Here is a 21,558-nt window from a genome sequence, read left to right as displayed (position 1 = left end):
CACCACACTAGTAATCGTCTACATCCCCCCTCACCTTTCACCCATCCCTCCACTCCCAACCCTCTGTATCTCTGCGTCTGTGAATCAATTTTTGTTTGTCTGTTTTTTTTTAATATTCCACATGTAAGTGAAACTATACTGTATTTGTCTTTTTCTGTCTGATTCAGTTCACTTAGCATAATATTCTCTAGGACCATCCATGTTATTGCAAATGTCAGGATTTCGTTCTATTTATTGCTGAGTAATATTCCATTGTATATAATTATATACCACATATTCTTTTTTTAATATTTTATTCATTTATCTTTAGAAGGGAAGGGAAGGAGAGAGGAAGAGAAACATCAATGTATAGTTGCTTCTTGTGCATCCCCTGCCAGGAACTGGCCTGCAACCCAGGCATGTGCCCTGACTGGGAATCGAACCGTGATTGTCTGGTTCACAGGCCCGCGCTCAATCCACTGAGCTACACCAGCCAGGGCTATGCCACATATTCTTTATTTGAAGAAAACAAAAACACCAATTCAAAAAATATATATGTGCTTTTATGTTCATTGTGGCATTATTTACAATAGCCAAGATATGGAAGCAAACTAGGTGTCTGTTGATAGATAAATGCACCCTGGTTTTTTAATCAAATCATGTTTTACACTCCTTTTGTATTTTTCTTAGTTCCAGGCTGACTGGGGGAGAGACAGAATGATAGGAGGGGGAGGAGGGAGTCCCTGAATTTAGCTGAATGACCCAACCCCCAGCTTTAACACGAGCTCCTGAATTTTCTAACTGCATCTGCTTAGGCAAGCTGCTACCGTAAGACAGTTTCTTTTCCTGTAAAATGACCCTAAGTTCTAGCTGACTATCCACTCTAGGTTCTTCTGAAGATGAAATGAGATGATACGTGTGAACACAGTCTGTAAATTTTTAAGCTCTAAACAAATGGAGATTATTATAGTCAGATTTCAATATGCCTCCAATCAATTAATCAATTAGGCAAAAATAACTAAAATAGCTTTGTATACAAAACCCAACCACCATAGATCCATGGGAAGAGATACCAAGAAACCAAGAGTGTACAATCTGTGTTAGTTATTTTAGAGATTCTCAGGGGTTAAGGAGTGATTGTCCAGACTTGGCAGAATGAGTCAGGACCTACAAGTATCTAGTTGTTCTGCTGTGGGAAAAATCTCACTCAGGCATCATTGTTGGCTAAAGTTTCTAATCTCTATGAGGTCCTTAAAGTTTCCTTCCTTTCACTGCACTCACCCCACCCACACCCTCAACCCTGTCAAAGAAAGAAGAACGCTAATGAAGGTCAAAGACTTCAGCAACTATGAGGTTAAGTTGTAAAGTTGTGAGGAGTGAAGGGACAATCTTTGAGTCAATACTATTGTCTTTTCTCTCTTCCTTTACATGTCCTCTGGAAAGAGGAACCCGGCCTTTGAAACCCTATAGAACCAGGGTGGGGTGGAGGGAAAAGAGGCTTCCAGTGGGTAACCTGGCAGTTCTGCTCTTCAGTGAATCTTCTCCCAAACAAGGAAGTAAGATCCAGATGGTCAAGATCAAAGCCTGGACGTAGAGAGAAAAAAAAAGCAAGAATCAGGCTATCACCAAATAGGGACTTTACTTGCATACTATAGAAAACCCAAACCAACCTGCTTAAACAGAAGAAGGAACATTATTAGTAGCTTATAATGCTGAAAATCTCAGAAGCATTCCAAGTACAATAGATGATTTCATCTCCAATTCTCTGTTACTTATTCCTCAGGATTAACAGTTTTCAGCCTCTGCAGAAGCTTTAGGTTCGTAAACTCCTTACTTCCCAGGATCTCCTGTAAAAACCCCACATTTCACATCTATTGACCAGTCCAGGGCCACATATTCATCCCTGAAACTAGGAGTGGAGTCCTCCCAAATTACATAGACTGAGAGCAAGGCAGGGAACAGATCCCCCAAGTTAAATTCAGGATGCTATTACCAAAAGGAAGAGAAAAGAGAAGCAAAGCAGCCAAAATAAAGTGCCTACTACATAGACACCTCAGCCAATCCTCATACAGGTAAGGCTGGGATCTTCCGACTGACACACAGTCTGGCACAATTCATCTGGGAGAGGAAACAGAAAAACAAGGTCAGAGCTCTGAGGGAGAATAACGTGTAGGCATTAGCCAAAATGTGATGAGTGCTTGCTGTAAGTCTCCTTTGAGACTTAGTACTCCAGGCAGTTGGGCGAGCATTCCAGAATTTAACATCTTGGCCATGTCTCAGAAGACACACCAGCAGTTTTTACTAAGCAATTCTTATCAACACTCATTATTAAGACCTGCATGGAAACCTATCACCCCTACAATCTACACAGCATAATCCACGAATCTCGGTCTGGAATTCCACCCTGACTTCTCTCAGCTGCCTTATAAGCCTATCTTTCTGGCATCTCCACACAAAACATTAATTATTTTTGGCATAGAATTTTTGCTAAGACACTATCCCACACCCAAAGAGCCATCAATTTTTGCCTCCTATCATTGTCCACCACGAACTTTTAACTCTTCCAAAATTCACTTTCTCCTGAAAAAGTCTTTTCAAATCATATACCCACACACACACTTTCTGACCATTCTTTCTTCCTCATTTTTATCACTTACATACCCAGCTTAAGCTTCCACGGCTCATCATTTGGCTGAAATAGTAAAGTCAATTACAATTTTCTTTTGTTGACTTAACCTCCCTAAAATTAATCAACAAACCAACTCATATGCCTTAATGGTAACACTGACAGGTAATTTATGAGCATACAAGATGCAGTTTCCTCCTGACCCCCACAGCGATCCCCAAGCCCTCCTCATGCTGCTCGTCAGCTCCCTCTTCAGTCTGAGTCCACCGTTGCACTACTCTGAACTTCATGAGAGCAGGAGCCATGTTTGTATTGTTCAGCACTGTGTCCAGAACACCTGACACCTGAATATGTGTAGAATAAATGAGTGGATGAGTAGAAGTCTAATGGATTTGACCTGACAACACTACCTAGAGGTGTTTTTTTTTTCAGAGAATTGTTCAACCTTGAAACAAACACTGTGGCCAGATATTCTAGGCTCTGATTGGAAGATCCTGGGTCACACGCCCAACAATCAAATTGAATGGAACGTCATATAAGTCAGCATAGTACAGTCTCTTCCTTCTATCAGGATGATTCTGCACCAGGCATACTTCCTACTTTCCTCTACCTTACACAGACTATTCAATAGACAAAAAAACAGGAATGCATGGTGACAGAACCATGGCAAAAATAGAAGCCAAACAAAATTGATCTTTCCAGAAATTGCTTGTACTGTTGGAGGTTGGGAGAGGGAAGGTGAATTGAAGTGAGAACCAAACTAGGTAGAGAAGATGGAGCCAGAAAATAGGGCTGAGGTTAGAGAAGGGAATTGATCTAGGATTTTCCCTACACTCGCAGCACAGGAAGTGGGCAAGAAGCAACAGGCTCCTTATCTGTGTGAACTCTTCCTCATTATCTGTGTGAATGGGATGTTTTGGGCTCCCACGCCACTTGCCCTCTGTGCTAAGAGGTGATGCCATGTGTAAGAGGTGGAAATTGTAGACAAGAGTGGAGTGGAGAAGGTTTGTAGTCCCTAGTCTTTGGTTTAATTCAATTGACCCATGCCAAGGGGTGATTCCCATTTATGCTTACACTGAGCATCAGTTTGACTTTAAAATCCTTTAGAAGAAATATCCTAAAAGGCCACAAGATGGAAATATTAGCACATAAAAGGTAATAAAATATGTGACCATCTAAGCGTGTGCATATTATACATTTTTGTACCTCTTTTCTTAAATTTTTTAAAATTTATTGACACACTTACACATTCATTGGTTGATTCTCATATGTAACCTGACCAGGGATGGAACCCCCAACCTTTGTATATTGGGACAATGCTCTAACCAACTGAGCTCCCTGGCCAGGGCTATACCTCTTTTATTATATGTCTTCCTCAGTGTTTAGTGTTCTTTGTAAACCTGTCAGTCTCTTTCTGTTGCATATTATCCTCTATGTTTAAGTTATTTTATTAGCTTTTTCCTTTTCTTTTCCTCTTCATTCATTCTTTTTTCCTCATATTCTTCCTCAAATAAAATAATTTAGAAGCATACTATACTGATTTATAATCTCTGTATCATTTCTTATACTTTCTCTTTTAAGGAAGCTATTTGTTTTTTCTTTTAAAACTCTGAAAAAAAGAACAATGTTCTTTCTGGGGGAAATATCTCAATTTTTTTTAACTTGTGTTTCTTTTTTTTCTGTCCGTAACTCTCAATTTAAAGATTCTTTACCATTGCTTTTAAGGGTGAAATTGTTTCCAACTCCACCTTACCTGCTATGCAAGGTTACAATGCCAGAAATTAGGTACTCAAATGCAAAACTTGCAGGTAAACATGGCAAAAGAAATATTAAAGATGTCTAATAAGATAACTTAGACATGTAACTTAGTAAACAAATAATTGATTAATAGGTATAAGTGGACAAAGTAAAATTTTTGACTCATAAAATTCATACTCATGTGACTTTACATATACACCTGCTGTGAAGATGAAACACTATAGTACTGTTCAGGTTAGGATTTGAGGTAAGGAAGAAAATTAAAAAAAGTCATTCAAGACAAGCCTTGAAGACTGGAAAGGATTTGTTCCTTGGAGGAAAAAATATCCAGACTGAAAAAAAATAAGAGTTCATACTGTATGGTTCCATTTATGGTATTCTACTTCCAACGAAAGAAGACAGATCAGTGGTGGTTTAGGCTTGCAAGTGGGGGTGGGACTGACTTGGAAGGGGGGACTCAGGGCGCCTTTCAGGGTGATGGTAGTGGCAGTTACACAGACACATACATTTGCCCAAACTCAGAACTACAATCTTAAAATGTGTGTGTGTTTTATTCTATGTAAACTACTCCTCAATAAAGTTGACGTAAAATACAAAACAATGGGAAGTCCCTGGGGTGGGAAAGTACAGGCCTTTCGTGGAGATTTGGACGTCATTCAGTTTCGACCGCTGTTCTGATTATGGCCCCTTGGATTGCCATGAGCCTTTTACGTGTGTCTACCTTTCCGCTTTTTAAATATGTCCATTTTCTTAACCTCAGTTTTACACAAGTTAACCTGTTGTAACTAGAGATGGACAACGTAATAGACAGGATATCTAATTTGACTTCTATACCTGAATAGGTAGTATACAGTGTAATGGTTGAGAGTCTGGACTTTAGAACCAAACTAACTGGATTTAAATCCCATTTGCTACCTAATAACTTTGTAACCTGGGGAAGTCACTAAATGTGCCTCAGTTTCTTCACCTGAAAAAATGGCAATAATGGAACTTATAAATTTATTATGAAGATAACATTAGTTAATATGTATAAGGTGTTTAGCATACTGCCTATATATGTTAAGTGTTCAGTAAATATTACTCTTGAGTATTACTGTTTTGTAGGTGAGGAAAGACTCAGGCCAAAATTATTTTCCCAAAGTCATACAGCTGGCTGGTAAGAAAGGCAACTTTGGCCCCAGGTGGGCTGTTCCCTGATGAGGCCAAGGTAACAGTTAAAAGAACTGTGCCCAGTTGTCCCTCTGGGCACATGCTCTCCAGCTCCTGAGAGGTGAGCCAGATCAGCTGATGGTTTCATAGTGAAGACTATGGTCCATAGCCTTAAGCCCTGGGCATTCACCCAAGGAAACCAAGTATCCTGAACTCTGGTTTGTCTGGTTCACACACAAACACAAAAAGAAATACAGTCTGTGCAAGTAAGTGAGAGTGGGCGTCAGAGTATTTGAACATCTACCTGTCCATCTTGAACACTGCTGTATATCTTATCCCTCAAAAAAGTGCCTGCTTGGCCCATATTGGTTACTCAATAAATACTTGTTGAATGAACAAACAGCTAAAGGAAGAGAAAGGGACAAAGGTAAATACTGAGTGAAGACTGGGGTTAAGTGGATGACAAGCAGGATGGTACATGGGCATGGACCTAGAAAAGGGAGAAGGTAAGTAGTCTTAGAGAAGCTGGCAGCAAATTTTCACTCAATAAAACTGCGATAATTTTGACTTCATAAACTTGGGCTGAAATTGGCCTCTTCATTATCAATGAGTTGAATGACTAAGGGAAAACACCACTTTGGTAAAATTTTATAAGTATAAACAGGATTATTGAGACAAAGATCAAGAAACAACTAAATTTTAAATTTCTATTTTTAAAAGTTGACACAGGCTTCCTAAGAGCCTTTATCAGGACCAATGTATTAGCCTAATTCATACCAATAAGTATGCCTAAAAGAAGAAAAAAAATTTTTGTAAACCTGTTTTGGCCTTTTTTATTAAAAGAAGGAGGAGGAAGAAAAAGAGGAGAGGGGGGGAGGGAGGGGGGAAAGAGGAGAAAAGCTGTTCATTCAGTTAGTCTGAATTAATTTATTATATCTAATTGAATAATTCTGGGTTCTTTCTATATTAAGAGACTTCCAGTCCTTCATTTCAGCCTTTTTTTAACTCCCTTTGTCTTCTGGCATACGCTGTCATCATTCTTCCACGGAAAAGTTGTTTTTCGGAGACACCCTTCTCTTCAGGCAGCTCCCAGCTGTTACTAGAACATCACTGTGCTGTGGTGACTCCAACTTCCCTTTACCTCACCAAGGCAGTAGAAGTTTTATAATCACTTTACTCCACATTTTGAATGTTGCAGGTGTGTCCAACCTTTGGCATCTCTGGGCAACACTGGAAGAACAGCTGTCTTGTGCCACACATTAAATACATTGTGACATGGAATCACAAAAAAGCCTCATATTTTAAGTAAATGTATGAATTTGTGTAAAGCTGCATTTGTAGCCATCCTTAGCCATATACGGCCCACAGGCCACAGGTTGAACACCCCAGAACCAGAAATTAAATGTATGCTCTTAATTAAAACATGACATAAAAATATAATATTTAGCCCTGGCTGGTGTAGCTCAGTGGATTGAGCGTGGGCCTGCGAACCACACAATCGCAGTTCGATTCCCAGTCAGGGCACATGCCTGGGTTGCAGGCCAGTTCCCGGCAGGAGATGCTCGAGAAGCAACCATACATTGATGTTTCTCTTCCTCTATCCTTCCCTTCCCCTCTAAAAGATAAATAAATAAATATTTAAATAAAAATATNGGTAAGTGGTCTTAGAGAAGCTGGCAGCAAATTTTCACTCAATAAAACTGCGATAATTTTGACTTCATAAACTTGGGCTGAAATTGGCCTCTTCATTATCAATGAGTTGAATGACTAAGGGAAAACACCACTTTGGTAAAATTTTATAAGTATAAACAGGATTATTGAGACAAAGATCAAGAAACAACTAAATTTTAAATTTCTATTTTTAAAAGTTGACACAGGCTTCCTAAGAGCCTTTATCAGGACCAATGTATTAGCCTAATTCATACCAATAAGTATGCCTAAAAGAAGAAAAAAATTTTTTGTAAACCTGTTTTGGCCTTTTTTATTAAAAGAAGGAGGAAGAAAAAGAGGAGAGGGAGGGGGAGGGAGGGGAGAAAGAGGAGAAAAGCTGTTCATTCAGTTAGTCTGAATTAATTTATTATAGCTAATTGAATAATTCTGGGTTCTTTCTATATTAAGAGACTTCCAGTCCTTCATTTCAGCCTTTTTTTTACTCCCTTTGTCTTCTGGCATACGGCTGTCATCATTCTTCCACGGAAAAGTTGTTTTTCGGACACATCCTTCTCTTCAGGCAGCTCCCAGCTGTTACTAGAACATCACTGTGCTGTGGTGACTCCAACTTCCCTTTACCTCACCAAGGCGGTAGAAGTTTTATAATCACTTTACTCCACATTTTGAATGTTGCAGGTGTGTCCAACCTTTGGCATCTCTGGGCAACACTGGAAGAACAGCTGTCTTGTGCCACACATTAAATACATTGTGACATGTAATCACAAAAAAGCCTCATATTTTAAGTAAATGTATGAATTTGTGTAAAGCTGCATTTGTAGCCATCCTTAGCCATATACGGCCCACAGGCCACAGGTTGAACACCCCAGAACCAGAAATTAAATGTATGCTTTTAATTAAAACATGACATAAAAATATAATATTTAGCCCTGGCTGGTGTAGCTCAGTGGATTGAGCGTGGGCCTGCGAACCACACGATCGCAGTTCGATTCCCAGTCAGGGCACATGCCTGGGTTGCACACCAGTTCCCGGCAGGGGCCAGTTCCCGGCAGGAGATGCTTGAGAAGCAACCATACATTGATGTTTCTCTTCCTCTATCCTTCCCTTCCCCTCTAAAAGATAAATAAATAAATATTTAAATAAAAAATATATATATAATATTTAGCTGCAGCTTTCTTAAAAGATCACAAAGAAAATATTTCCCCGGAAAAATTCCTCTTTTTCCTTAATGAAGAGAAAGTTAACATTTTATCCAATGAAAACCATAATTCTTCTGATATGTCTTCTGATATGTCTTAAATAAAATCATTTAGCACATTTTAAAACAAATTTTGCTTATAGTTCCCTGTTTGCCTGCTTGTTTTTCTTTTTGTTTTAATCTAGAAGCTTTATTTTTCTTTTTAAATCAGAACACAAGAACATAGATTATAAATATAGCTCAAAGGGAAAAATTGTGTTGACCCTTTAACCCATTCTATAGTTTTCAGTAATTTACTTTTCAGTATATGTAGGTTTAAGTTCCAACAGATTACATAAAAGCCTGAATTTTCATGATCCTCAATGGTAAGTTTTTCAACAAGTGAGTCCTTTGTCTTTTCACTTGATTTGAAAGTTCTTTTGTTCATTTGTTTGCTTACTTGTTTTTGTTTGAGTGTAGAACTTAGACCCCTATGTTTTCAGTGTGAATCAGCCTGACTCAGTCCAGTTGCTCTGGTGAGAACCTCCAACACAACACTGGACAGCCAGAGTGAGAACAGAGTGAGAGACATTCTTGTCTTATTCCTGATCTTAGGAGGAAAGCCGTCTTCCACCATTAAGTACGATGTTATTAATGTCGGTTGTTCACAGATGCCCTTTCTAGGGTTGAGGGATTTCCCTTTTATTCCTAGATTGCTGAGAGTTTTCAACCAGAATGGCGGTTGGATGTTTTGAACACTTTTTCCGTATCCAGAGAGATGAACATGTGGTTTCTCTTGTATAGCATGTCAGGGTAAAAACTAACCTTGCATTCTTGAGATAAAAGTTACTTGGTCACAATGTATTTTCCTTTTCATGGTTAGCTAGATTTGATTTGAGGTGCAGTGGAAGTGGGTACCCCTGCACTCACAGGCTAGCTTGTGTCTCACCCTTTCTCGGTGCCTCGTTGACCCCTGGCACTGGACAGATCCTGCATGAAAGATAAGCTGCTGAGTGCCCCCTGCCTCCTCCTGACCCATGTCGGGGGCACAGGCAGGAAGCAGCACCAGGAGCCTGACAATGCTGCTGGAGAGCATGGCCAACAGAGCACAGGTTCTGCGCCCCCCTGTGAGCTGTGTCACCCTGGAAAAGATACTTTTATGTGCCTCCGTTTCCCCATCAATAAAATGGGATTATAGCACTACTTGTTGTGAAAATTGGATTAGATAGTGAATGTAAAGTATTTAGCATTGTTCCTTAAAGGGAGTAAAATGACTAGAAAAGTTTAGTAATTATTATTTTACTTTTTTTGTATGAGGGCTTTGTGACCCACAATAGTTAATGATTGGCTGTAACTATTACAACAGGACCCCATTCACAGCCTCATTTACTTCTTCCTCCCACTCCCCTTGCTGTGATTTTTGGTGGCAGGATACTTCTGCAGAAGCAGTGGCATGGAGAAGATGGTGCAGTTCGTAAGAGCTCCCAGTGCCTCCACCCTTTCTCCAAAGCCCATCTAAGAAAACGCTAAGAGTAGGTTCTGGCTTACAAACCCACTCCTCTTGGGGCACCACCAGGTGACAGTGTACCCGCACTAGCCTTGTCTTGGTCTTTGGTGAGATGTATCCCTTCTCCCTTCCTAATTTCAAAGAAATGTTTCCTACCCCAGGCACAATGTGAGTACCAAGTAAAGCCCCTAGCTTACCAGGGCTGCCGCTAGCACATGCAAGTGCCCTAGTGTAAATTAGAAAACGGTGTCTCTTCCTCAAGTCATGTTCCTTCCACTTTGTTAGAAGATAGTTTACTCGCCTTGCACAGTGCAGAACCCACACAACCATATGTGGCAACCCTGTGGCTTGTACTCAGAATAGTCATCTCTGTTCCTCTTTAGGTCCTGAAGCACCTACGTCACCTAAACTTTACCAACAATATGGGTGAACAGGTGACTTTTGATGAATGTGGTGACTTGATGGGGAACTATTCCATCATCAACTGGCACCTCTCCCCAGAGGATGGCTCCATTGTGTTTAAGGAAGTCGGATATTACAACGTTTATGCCAAGAAAGGAGAAAGGCTGTTCATCAATGAGGAGAAAATCCTGTGGAGTGGCTTCTCCAGAGAGGTATGTGCTTTCCATCAAAACACCAGATGCCTCCACCATGGCAGGAAACTGCTGGGTTTCGGAGGGCCGAGGACTTGTTACCGTAGGACTTCTAGAATAATGAGGCCACTTCCCTCAACTCACTCATTCTGCATCACCAGGGCTTCCTGTGAAATCCATGAGTGTTTAGTGTACAGAGGAGAATCCTTGTAACCTGCGCCCCGTGGTTATTTTGTTGAAATGACTTTATTCTTTACAAATCTGACTCCCTGGTTGGTCAGTTTCCTTGACTAATACTGTCCTCAACCAGAGCAAAATATTTAAGCAAACATAAACGTCGCTCAAGGCAGAGCTAGTTCCTTGTGATCCAAACAGCTCAGGGCTGCTGACCTGTCAACCAAAAGGACATTTCGTTTTGTTCCTTGGGAGTTCTGTGACAAATAGGAAATGTGTGTGACCGTGATCAGGATCCCCTCCCCTGAATACCCATGCATCTAAATGCCTGATTAATAACCAGAAGCCCATCGCCCAGTGAACATGCACTCCAGGAGAAAACACATGATATGCTGTAATGATGGCCGTTCTATGGTGGTTGCATCCCCAAATGTAGCAGGCTGCTGATGACCTAGGTTCTCTGCAGAAACAATGCTAGATGGGGCATTCTCTTTAACTCTCCCAAGAGGCCTGGATAAGACCCACTACGTTACTCTTTGTATTTGCCTTTCAGTTTGAGATCTTGAAATACTTTTTATAACATAGCCAAAGATTCTACTTCATCTTTCTACCAAGTGCTCTTTAGGTTAGTGGTTTCTGATCAGATGCTACAATTTCATTGTCTCCCAATACGTAGGATAGTTACCCATGCAAAGGTCTCCTATAGATAGTGAATCTTATCCACATTGTGTAAGCCATTGAGAGCTTCTACCTCAGAGGGTGGGCTCTCAATATGACCTTTTTCAGACAGAGATTTGGGGGCTCCAGAGGCTATATAAATGTCCACTAATTATACCCTTGTCTAAACTATCACAAGTTTCGACTGACTGGAATCAAAATTGATCAGCTATACTGTCACTAATTTTCTGCTGTTGAATCAACCAGGTTATCTTCTATCTCCATTAATGCACATAATTGTCTCTAATTGTTGTATATCTCATCTCTCTTTCTGCACGGAAACTATTTCCTGTACAGGTTTCTATAACCCTAATGTCCTCTACCAGCCTGTGCACACCATGGGCTTGAGCACTAGTCAGTGAATAACAGGGGGTCATCATGAATTTAGTCATTTATGTTTCTGGGATAGTTGACAGAGTTATAAATTAAATCTAATTTTCCCGTAAAAACATACCTCGAACCTAGCACACATAAGCACTCAACAAATATTAGAATCTAGTCCACTCTTTTTATCCCATGTTTTTTATAGAAATGACCATAAGAATTCCATATACATTTAACTATGAATAATGTAGTAATAACTTCTCTACATAGTTCACAGTTGTTGATGAGATCAAAGAAGTAAAAACATGGTATAAACTGAATTATACTATATAAATACAAACTGTTATTAATATTGTATTATAATATCTTAATTAATGTGTCAGTTTACTTTCTAATGAATCACTTTAGAGCTAGAGGGTCTTTAAATATCTTTGTATCCAACACCCCAATTTAAAGTTAATGACACCAAGGTTCAGGGAGGCAAAGGTTCCTTGCAAGACCAAATGGTCACTCTAAGAGCTGTGACTAGGATCCAAGTGCCCTGACTCTGATCCCAGGGCTCCATCCCCAACACCAGTGATTTTCAACCTTTTTCATCTCATGGTACACATAAACTAATTACTAAAATTCTGTGGTGCACCAAAAAAATATAATAATTTTGGGCCATCTGACACAACAAAAATAGGTATAATTTTGATTTATTCATACTAAACAGTTTTTGGTGTTGGCTGTTGTTCTCTCTCTCTCTCTCTCTCTCTCTCTCTCTCTCTCTCTCAAGGAAAAGAAATCAATGCCCCTGACTAAATAGTCAAGTATCGTGTGTTTTAAAAATTCTTGTGGCACACAAGTGTGCCCTAGCATACCAGTTGAAAATCTCTGCTCTACACTATACTCTCCATAATTATTTAATTTTTAATTGCAACAAATGAGAAGGAAAAGACACATCTTCACTGGGGACTTCAAATACAGATGGGCTTCCTTGGGCAAAATTGGATAGGCATCTTTGGTGAAGCTCTTAGGGAGACTTGAAGACACTTGCTGGCTATTTGCAAAATGAATCCTTCTGGTCACTGCCTCAGCCCACTCCTTTGGTGTTAAGACTTCTCTTTAGCTGAGGAATGCAGAAAGGTGCAGTAAGAGAGCTCAGAGGGTGGAATTCTACTAATCACTGACTACTATAAAGCAGGATTTGGTACAGTGAAAAGTGCAGACTTTGGAAAGCTAACCTGGGTGTGGATGCCAGCTCTCCAGTAAGTCACCATATGACCTTGAGCCTATTTTTTAACAATTATGAAAAACAAAAAAAAGATGCATGGCAGAGACTATTAGAGGACCCCAATATTTGTTCTCCCCCTTTTTCTTTAACAAAAGAAATCAATTTTGGCTGAGCACATGACCACCCAAAATAAAAATATTTCCCAGCCTCTCTTTCAGCTAAGTGTGTCCATATGCCTAAATCCTTGAAATGGAATGCATGTGGCAGGGTTATGTGATGGAGTCTGGGAACCTCCTTTTAAGAAAGTGCTTATAAGGATCCTTTGATCTCTTCGTCATCCCTTCCTCAATCCTGCTTCCTGGAACCAGATGCTACCATTAAGAACTATGATGGCAAGACCAAACATGGCAGACCAGCAAGGTAGAAAGAGTCCAGGTCTACAGTACCATGGAGTATCATCTCAATTTGGACCACCACCCCAGACATGAATATCTGAGAAACTGGTTTCAGTGTTATACAGCCGCTGTTATTTTGAGGCATTTACCACCCACAGACTAAACAGAAGACAAAGAGAAAGCTACTAAAATCATTTTATGAAGCTAAGAAAGTTTTGACAACAATATCAGACAAGGATAAGGCAAGTAAATATAATTATAGATCAATCTTATTTATAAGCACAAATACACAAATCCTAAATAAAATATCAGCAAACCTAAACCAGCAGTGAGAAAATATATAACACATCATGACCCAGTAGAGTTTACAGGGTTGCAGTGAATTTACAGGAATATGATGATAGCCCAACATTACAAAGTTTATAAATGTGGCCTATTGCAGCATTAACAGAACAAAAGAAAAAATCTACTATAACACAGGTGGCAAACAAAAGGCCTGCAAGCCGAATTCTGCCCTCCACCTTGTCTTATCTGGCCCAGCACCTTGTTTCTACCTGGCAGCAGCACTGAGCTCTTTGCCCCTGGTTAAGTAGTTGCATTTACACAGTCCTAAAATTACATTCGACCTTTTGAAGGCAACCACAAATGTGATGTCGCCCCCAGTGAAAATAAGTTTCACACCCCTGTACTATAAGGTCTATAGATGCAGAAAAAGCATTTAATAATATCCAGCACCCCTTCAGACTAAAACCAATACTCTAGGAATAGAAGGAACTATACTTTACCTTACCTGGATAAAGGATAGAACAACTATCATTCTTTAATAAGAAAAATTTAGAAGTATCCATTTTCATTAGATAATCAAGTGGGGTCATCACTTTCATTAGATAATCCAGTGGGTTGGCAACTCGAGAAGGAGTCAAATAAAGTCTCGGAGGGTGGCTTGTTGCCACAGTTGAACAGGGGAACGTGTGCTGACTTTAACTACATCTTTTCCTTTCCTTCTCAAGGTCCTGAGAGGCTTAGCAATCATCAGGTCCAATACTGCCATTTCTAGTCCTCTTTTATTGAAAGATAATGCCAATCATCTTCTGTTCAAACTTTTTAAAACTTCTTGTGTAACCAGTTATTTCTTTCCTGTTAGAAGCAATTATGATTATTTTGTTGCTTTCCATGTGTTTTAACTTTGTGAGATGTCTCCAGTGCAAGCAGGTTGGGGGGCAGGGAAAAGAATCTTATTAAAGAAACAGTTTGGAAATAGTATGAGCCCTATGATGTACCATGCATTATGCAAGTCTTTTTACCTGGTGCGGGGAGGGGGGCTACAAAGATGAGTAAGACCTGCTCCCTACCTGCAAAAGCAAATGCTTTTGCAAGATAAACTGTATTTTATGGTATATTTACTATCTCTGATACACATAGACTGTTAAGATCTAAATATTAATGATTTCCTGGAGGAAGTTCTCAGTAGCTTAGCATGGTGAGAGAATGAGATAGAAGCAGAGTTTCTGAAATGGTGAAGCAATGTTAAATTGGACAAAACTGGCAAAAATGACATTCTAAAAGTCCTGGAAATCAATAGAGGCATAAAACAAAAAATGAAATGGTTTTTTAAGAAAAATCAGCCCTGGCTGGTATAGCTCAGTGGATTGAGCTCAGGCCTGCAAACCAAAGGATCATGGTTCGATTCCCAGTCAGGGCACATGCCTGGGTTGCAGGCCAGTTTCCATCAGGGGGCACAAGAGAAGTAACCATACATTGATATTTCTCTCCCTCCTTTCCTTCCCATCTAAAGATAAATAAATAAAATCTTAAAGTTATTTTTAAAAAATAATTTAAAAAAAGAAAAAACCAAAGAAGAAAAGCCAAAGATGGCAGCAGAGTAGGTAGAAGCTACAATCACCTTCCTGCAAGAACTAAACTGAAATTACAACTAAAATATAGAACAGTCAATCTGAATAACCAACTAAAGACAAGCTGAACCGAAGTCTTATAACCAAAACTTTACACAAGCCACATCAAGATGGTAGGAAGGATGGAGAGAGAATAAATCCTGGTCCTATTATTCCCATGGGAACTGACTGAGATCCCAGAGGGATATTGTAGCTGCAAATGTTCCAGCAGAGGAGCATGCGGTGTCAACTCCACAATGGGTTCCTCAGCCCAGAGCAGCAGAGCCAACAAGAGTCACCCACATAATATCTGGCTACAAAAATCAGCAGGGATTTTGTTCACCAGGGAGAGATGAGAGTCTGCTAGAAACACAGGCATGCTGTTAACATACCAACACACAACATCTCACTTTCAGTTCCTCACCCTGGGCTCTGGCAGAGGGAGGAAGGACCAGAGTACATTTGTGTGAGGAGAGACTGGAATTTGTGGCTCTAGGGAGAGAGCTGGCGGGACAGCCACCAATATCCCTGTGTGAGTCCCTCTCCTACACCACCTGCAGACACCATCTTTCCGGGGTACAGCACTCTCCTCATTATGGCATCAGCCTGGGGGAATGCAATAGCCCCACCCTCTAGACTCCCTGCCACCCCACCCTGTGGAGCCCACAGTCTGCTGAAGAGTCAGCTGCCTGGGCAGGGATATGGAAGTCTGGGCAGACTGAGGGGGTATCATGACTGAGTGTGTGGCTCTGAGGCAGAGACTATCTCCCCTTCTTCCCTCAAGCCTGACCAGCACTCCCCCTCAAGGGAGATCCACTAGCCCCACCCTCTTGACTCCCGTGTATCTCTTCCCTGCTGAGCTCAGGCTCTGGGCAGACTCTGGGAAAGACTGAGTTGTGTAGCTCTGGGACAGGGGCCATTGTCCACTCATGTGACAGACCAGGGCAGAGCCCTCCCTTCATATGGTCAAATATTGGTCTGTCTGGGTCTCAAAAACCCTGCTAGTTTCACCCTGAGGACTTGCTGAGACCGGCCCCACCACAAAGATCTGTAAGCACCCAGCAGGTGACATCTAGACTTGGTATATGCTGGGACTTTAGCCAAGTGGCCTTAGACCCAACACTAACAGAAACTGAACCTGTATCATTCTGGTGAACACCACTAGCCCCTACCTGGTAACTCACTGAGAACCTTCCTCTTGCAAGTTGAGTACTGCCAGAGGCCATTTCAGTGACTGAGTCTAACAGGCAGTCAGCAGGTGGAGGCAGGCAGGGGCAAATGGAGGTGGATCTCGGGGTCCCTTGGGCCTTTTGTTGACCTGCCCCCAGACTCGGTGCTGGTGGAAGTTGGCCTTGGTGTGCAGCTTGGTACTTTCCACACACACCTATGCAGCTACTAATTGTGGATTGTTTTGTTGCTCCAAAAGGTTGCTTAGGGCCATGCACAGAGCAATGTCTGAATATAGCTGCACCAGCATCCCTCCCAAGAGGTTCTGAACCAACATACCCAGTGGCCAGCCTCAGAGAGCATTAGAGAAGGATCCAATTAGCTTCACAGGTGGCATATCCAAAGGGAGATCTCAGCAGGCCCTAGACCCTGCTGAGGCAAATTCTGATTAGTGTGGTCAGCACCTACACAGCAGCTCATAAACTGTATTCGAGGTCAATTCTCACAGTTAGCCAGCTTGAGGGTCAAAACACCCACCGATGGGCCAATAACAGTCAAGACTCAAACACAGCAAGAGGGCCCACATAACCCACACAAAAGACACTGCTAGAGCACCCAGATCAGGTGATCAAGGAAGCTGCTCCACTGAGTGACACAGGACAACTACAACAATGAGGCCACCCTACCAAGAGTGGGAGTCATAGCAGATCCATCTATGATATATTATATAGAACCAAACATAGAAACACAGCCAAAATGGGGAGACAAACACACATACCCCAAAGGAAATAATAAGAGAAATCTCCAGAAAAGTAGCTAAATGAAATGGAGACAAGCAATTGACCAGCTATAGAAGTTAAAAAAATGGTTATAAGGATGCTCAAGAAACTTAATGAAAACTACAACAGCATGAAAAAAACATATAAACAGTGATAAGCAACCAGCTGCAATATCTAAAATGAAGAATACACTGGAAGGTAAACAGTAGGTTGAATGAAGCAGAGGAGCGAATCAGCTCTTATAAGGCAGCCCCATAAGATTGTTAGCTGATTCCTCAAAAGAAACATTTCAGGCCAGAAGGGATTAGCATAAAGTATTCAAAATGTCGAAAAGGAAGGACCTACAACCAAAACTACTTTACTCACCAATGCTATGAATTAAAAAAAAATTTAAATATATTTTATTGATTATATCATTACAGTTGTTCTATTCCCCCCTTCATTCTCCTCCACCCTGCACACCCCTCCCCCACCATTCCCCCCCTTTAGTTTATGACCACATGTCTCAAGTTCTTTAGATTCTATATCTCCCCTACTATTCTTGCCCTCCCCCCTATCTATTTTTTACCTACCATCGATGCTACTTATTTTCTGTATCTTCTCCCCACTTCCCCTCCTCCCACTCCCCTGTTGCTAACCCTCCATGTGTTCATTTCTATGGTTCCACTCCTGATCTAACTGTCCTCTTGGTTTGCTTTTGTTTTAGGTGTGGTAGTTAGTAACTGTGAGTCTGCTGTCCTTTCACTGTTCATATTTTTTATCTTCTTTTTCTTAGATAAGTCCCTTTAACAGTTCATATAGTAAGGGCTTGGTGATGATGAACTGCTTGAACTTGACCTTATCTGAGAACACTTTATCTGCCCTTCCATTCTAAATGAAAACTTTGCTGGATAGAGCAGTCTTGGATGTAGGTCTTTGGATTTCATGACTTTAAATACTTCCTTCCAGCTCCTTCTTGCCTGTAAGGTCTCTTTTGAGAAATCCACTGACAGTCTGATGGGAACTCCTTTGTAGGTGACTGTCCCCTTATCTCTTGCTGCTTCTAGGATTCTCTCCTTCATTTTAATATTGGCTAATGTAATTATGATGTGCCTTGGTGTGTTCCTTCTTGGATCCAACTTCTTTGGGACTCTCTGAGCTTCCTGGATTTCCTGGAAGTCTATTTCCTTTGCCAGACTGAGGGAGTTCTCCTTTATTATTTGTTCAAATATGTTTTCCACTCATGGCTGTTTCTTTCCCCCTTCTGGTACCCCTATATCTGGATGTTGGAACGTTTAAAGATGTCCTGGAGGTTCCTAATCCTCTCCTCATTTTTTTTGTATTCTTGTAACTTCACTTTTTCCTATTTGGTCATTTCTTTCTTCCTTCTGGTCCACCCCATTTATTTGAGTCTCAGTTTCCTTTCCATCACTATTGGTTTCCTGTGTATTTCCCTTCATTTCAGTTAGTTTAGCCTTCATATGTTCCTCTAATTTGTGGCTAAAATCAACCAGTTCTGTGAGCATCCTGATCACCAATATTTTAAACTGTGCTTCTGAGAGGTTTGCTATTTCTTTTTTGCTTAGAGTTATTGGCTCTGGGGCTTTGAGTTCTTCTTGAGCCATATTTTGGACTGTTCGTGTCTGTTACATATGAGGAGTGGAGCCCTAGGTGTTCACTGGGGCGGGGCAACTCAGTCACTGGGTTGTGACACTGTGTGTGTGGGCCGGGCCAAAGGAAAGCAATGGCAGGCACCCTTTGCTGCCTCCTGCTGCCACCGAGGGCTGCGCAATTCGTCCCTCTGCTCGAGAATGTGCGACCCCAGTCAGCCACTGCTGGGGTCATTGCTGGGGGCTGCGCAGTCTGTCTCACTGCTCACTCCCGCCATCCGGAGCCCTCACTGGGTCTGCCTGATGCTACCCTGGATGCCTGGGTGCCTGGGGTCTGGGGATATTTCCTGCCCAACCCTGCTTTGCTGCTGGCTCCACCCCTCTTACCGGTCCAGTAGAACGGTTCGTTGTTGTTGGACTTCTGTATAGTTCAATTTTCTGTTCTTTGGCTGCGTCTTTGTTCTCCAAACCTTTTTTGTATTTAAACTTAGTTGTGGGAGAAGGCACAGTGTTTCCACCTATGCCTCCATATTGGCAGAACCTATCATTTAAAATTGAAGAAATAATAAAGAGCTTTCCAGACAAAAAGATAAAGGAGTTTATTTTCACCAAACCAGTATTACAAGAAATTATAAAGGGTTATCTTTAATAAAAGGTAGAAAAAACAGTAACATAGTTATAAAGATTAAAATGGTGACAAATTTATACCTAGCAATAACCACTTTAAATGTAAATGGCCTAAATGCTCTAATCAAAAGCCCTAGGGTAGCTGAATGTATGAGAAAAAAATATCAAATTTATGCTGTCTACAAGACACCCACCTCAGAATGAAAGATACACATAGATTAAAGTAAAGGGATGGAAAAAGATACTTCATGCAAATAGAAATGAAAAAAAGAAGCTAGGGGGAGCTTTTGAGAACTTGCTCCCTAGTATGTTGTCAGTTTGGCTTACCTAACCTCATAAAAATTCAAGAAAAAGCACTTCTGGCCAAGCTGGAGGCATAGGTAGATACACTGTGCCTCCCTGTACAACCAAAAGAAGAACAACAACAAATTCAAAAACAACAAAATACCAGAACTGACAGAAAATCGAACTGTATGGAAGTCTGACAGCCAAAAAGCTAAAGAAGAAACATTCATCCAGACTGGTAGGAAGGGCAGAAATGAGTGACCAGGTGGAGAGGAATCTTGGCAAGGCAGCAGCTGAAGGACCTGGGTGGGCAAGGTGGTGGCTGGCAGACTGGGTGAGGCAGTGGCGGGCATAATGGGCATTCCCACATTTGTGTGTGGAAAAACCAGGAGAAATGATGAGGGAGCAAGACAGACTGTGCAAAACAGAGCTCCAGGGAAGGGAAATAAAGCCTCAAAGCCTCTGATTGAAAAAACCTGTGGTGGTAGAGGCAGTGGGAGAAACTCAGAGCTTCACAGGAGAGTTCATGAGAGCGAACCACAGGGTTCTAGAATGTGCAGAAGCCCATCCACCCAGGAATCAGCACCAGAAGGGCCCAATTTGCTTGTGGGTATTAGGGGAAGTGACTGAAAGCTGGCCCAGAGCTGAGCAATTAGCATTGTTGCCTCTTGGAGCCCTCCACCACATACCACACCACAACACAGCGAAGTGGATTGCTCCGCCCTGGTGAATACCTAAGACTCCACCCCTTACTACATAACAGGCATGCCAAGATAAAAAAAAATGGCCCAAATGAAAAAACAGATCAAAGCCCCAGAAAAAAATACAACTAAGCAATGAAGAGATAGCCAACCTATCAGATGCACAGTTCAAAACAGTGGCAATCAGGATGCTCACAGAAATCATTGAGTATGGTCACAAAATAGAGGAAAAAGTGAAGGCTATGAAAAGTGAAATAAAGGAAAACATACAGGGAACCAACAGTAAAGGGAAGGTTACCAGGACTCAAATCAATGGTTTGAAGCAGAAGGAAAAAAATAAATGTTTAATCAGAACAGAAGGAAGAAACAAGAATTAAAAAACAAGGAGAGTCTTAGGAACTTCTAGGACAACTTTAAACATTCCAACATCCAAATCATAGGGGTGCCCGAAGGAGAAGAGGAAGACCAAGAAATTGAAAACTTATTTGAACAAATAAGGAGAACTTCCCCAATCTGTCAAAGCAAAGAGACTTCCAGGAAATCCAGGAAGCTCAGAGAACCCCAAAGTTGGACCCATGGAAGCACACACCAGGGCACATCATAATTACATTGCCCAAGAATAAAGATAAGGAGATAATCTGACTTCCAGCCAAGATGGAGGAGCAGGTGGAAACACTGTGCCTCCTTGTACAACCAAGTTTAAAGACAACAAAGTTTTAGTAACAAAAACTCAGCCAAAACACAGAAAACTGAACTGTACAGAAGTCCAACAACAATAAACCATTCAGCCAGACTGGTAAGAGGGGCGGAGTCACTGGCTGGCAGAGCGGGATCCTGCAGGGAAAAGCGGCTGGACCTACCCAGGCATGCAGGTAGTGGTTGGCAGATCCCAGGTATGCGGTGGCAACAGGGGGACCCAGTGAGGGAACAAGGAGGCTGGCTGACCGAGGTCACACATTCACACTCAGATAAACCAGGCAAAGGAGCAAGCAGTGAGATACATCGTGCAACCCAGGGCCCCAGTGACAGGAATTAAACCCTAAGAGCACCAATTGGAAAAACTTTCAGGGGTTGCAGTGCCAGGAGAGGCTCCCAGGCTCACAGAGAGTTCATTGGAGAGACCCACAGGTACTGGAGGGTGCACAGGCCCATGCACCCGGGAACCAGGACCAGAAGGGCCCAATTTGCTTGAGCGAAGCAGCAGAGGGGACCTAAATCCGAGAGAGAGCAGAACA

General features: G+C 41.5%; 1 protein-coding gene across 1 annotated transcript in view; it reads left to right on the top strand.

The window, feature by feature from the left end:
• Positions 1 to 21,558, top strand: part of CASR (calcium sensing receptor) — a 118,195-nt gene that overhangs the window by 76,234 nt on the left and 20,403 nt on the right. Inside the window, exon 5 of the mRNA XM_037051497.1 lies at positions 10,248 to 10,478. Coding sequence (XP_036907392.1) covers positions 10,248 to 10,478 — 231 coding nt within the window. The remainder of the gene's footprint in view (positions 1 to 10,247; positions 10,479 to 21,558) is intronic.

Source organism: Sturnira hondurensis, unplaced genomic scaffold, assembly GCF_014824575.4.
Source record: "Sturnira hondurensis isolate 20B ecotype Veracruz unplaced genomic scaffold, ASM1482457v3 Scaffold0007222, whole genome shotgun sequence".
Lineage (NCBI taxonomy): Eukaryota > Metazoa > Chordata > Mammalia > Chiroptera > Phyllostomidae > Sturnira > Sturnira hondurensis.
The sequence above is the reverse complement of the archived record's forward strand: the minus strand, read 5'-3'. Positions and strand labels throughout refer to the sequence as shown.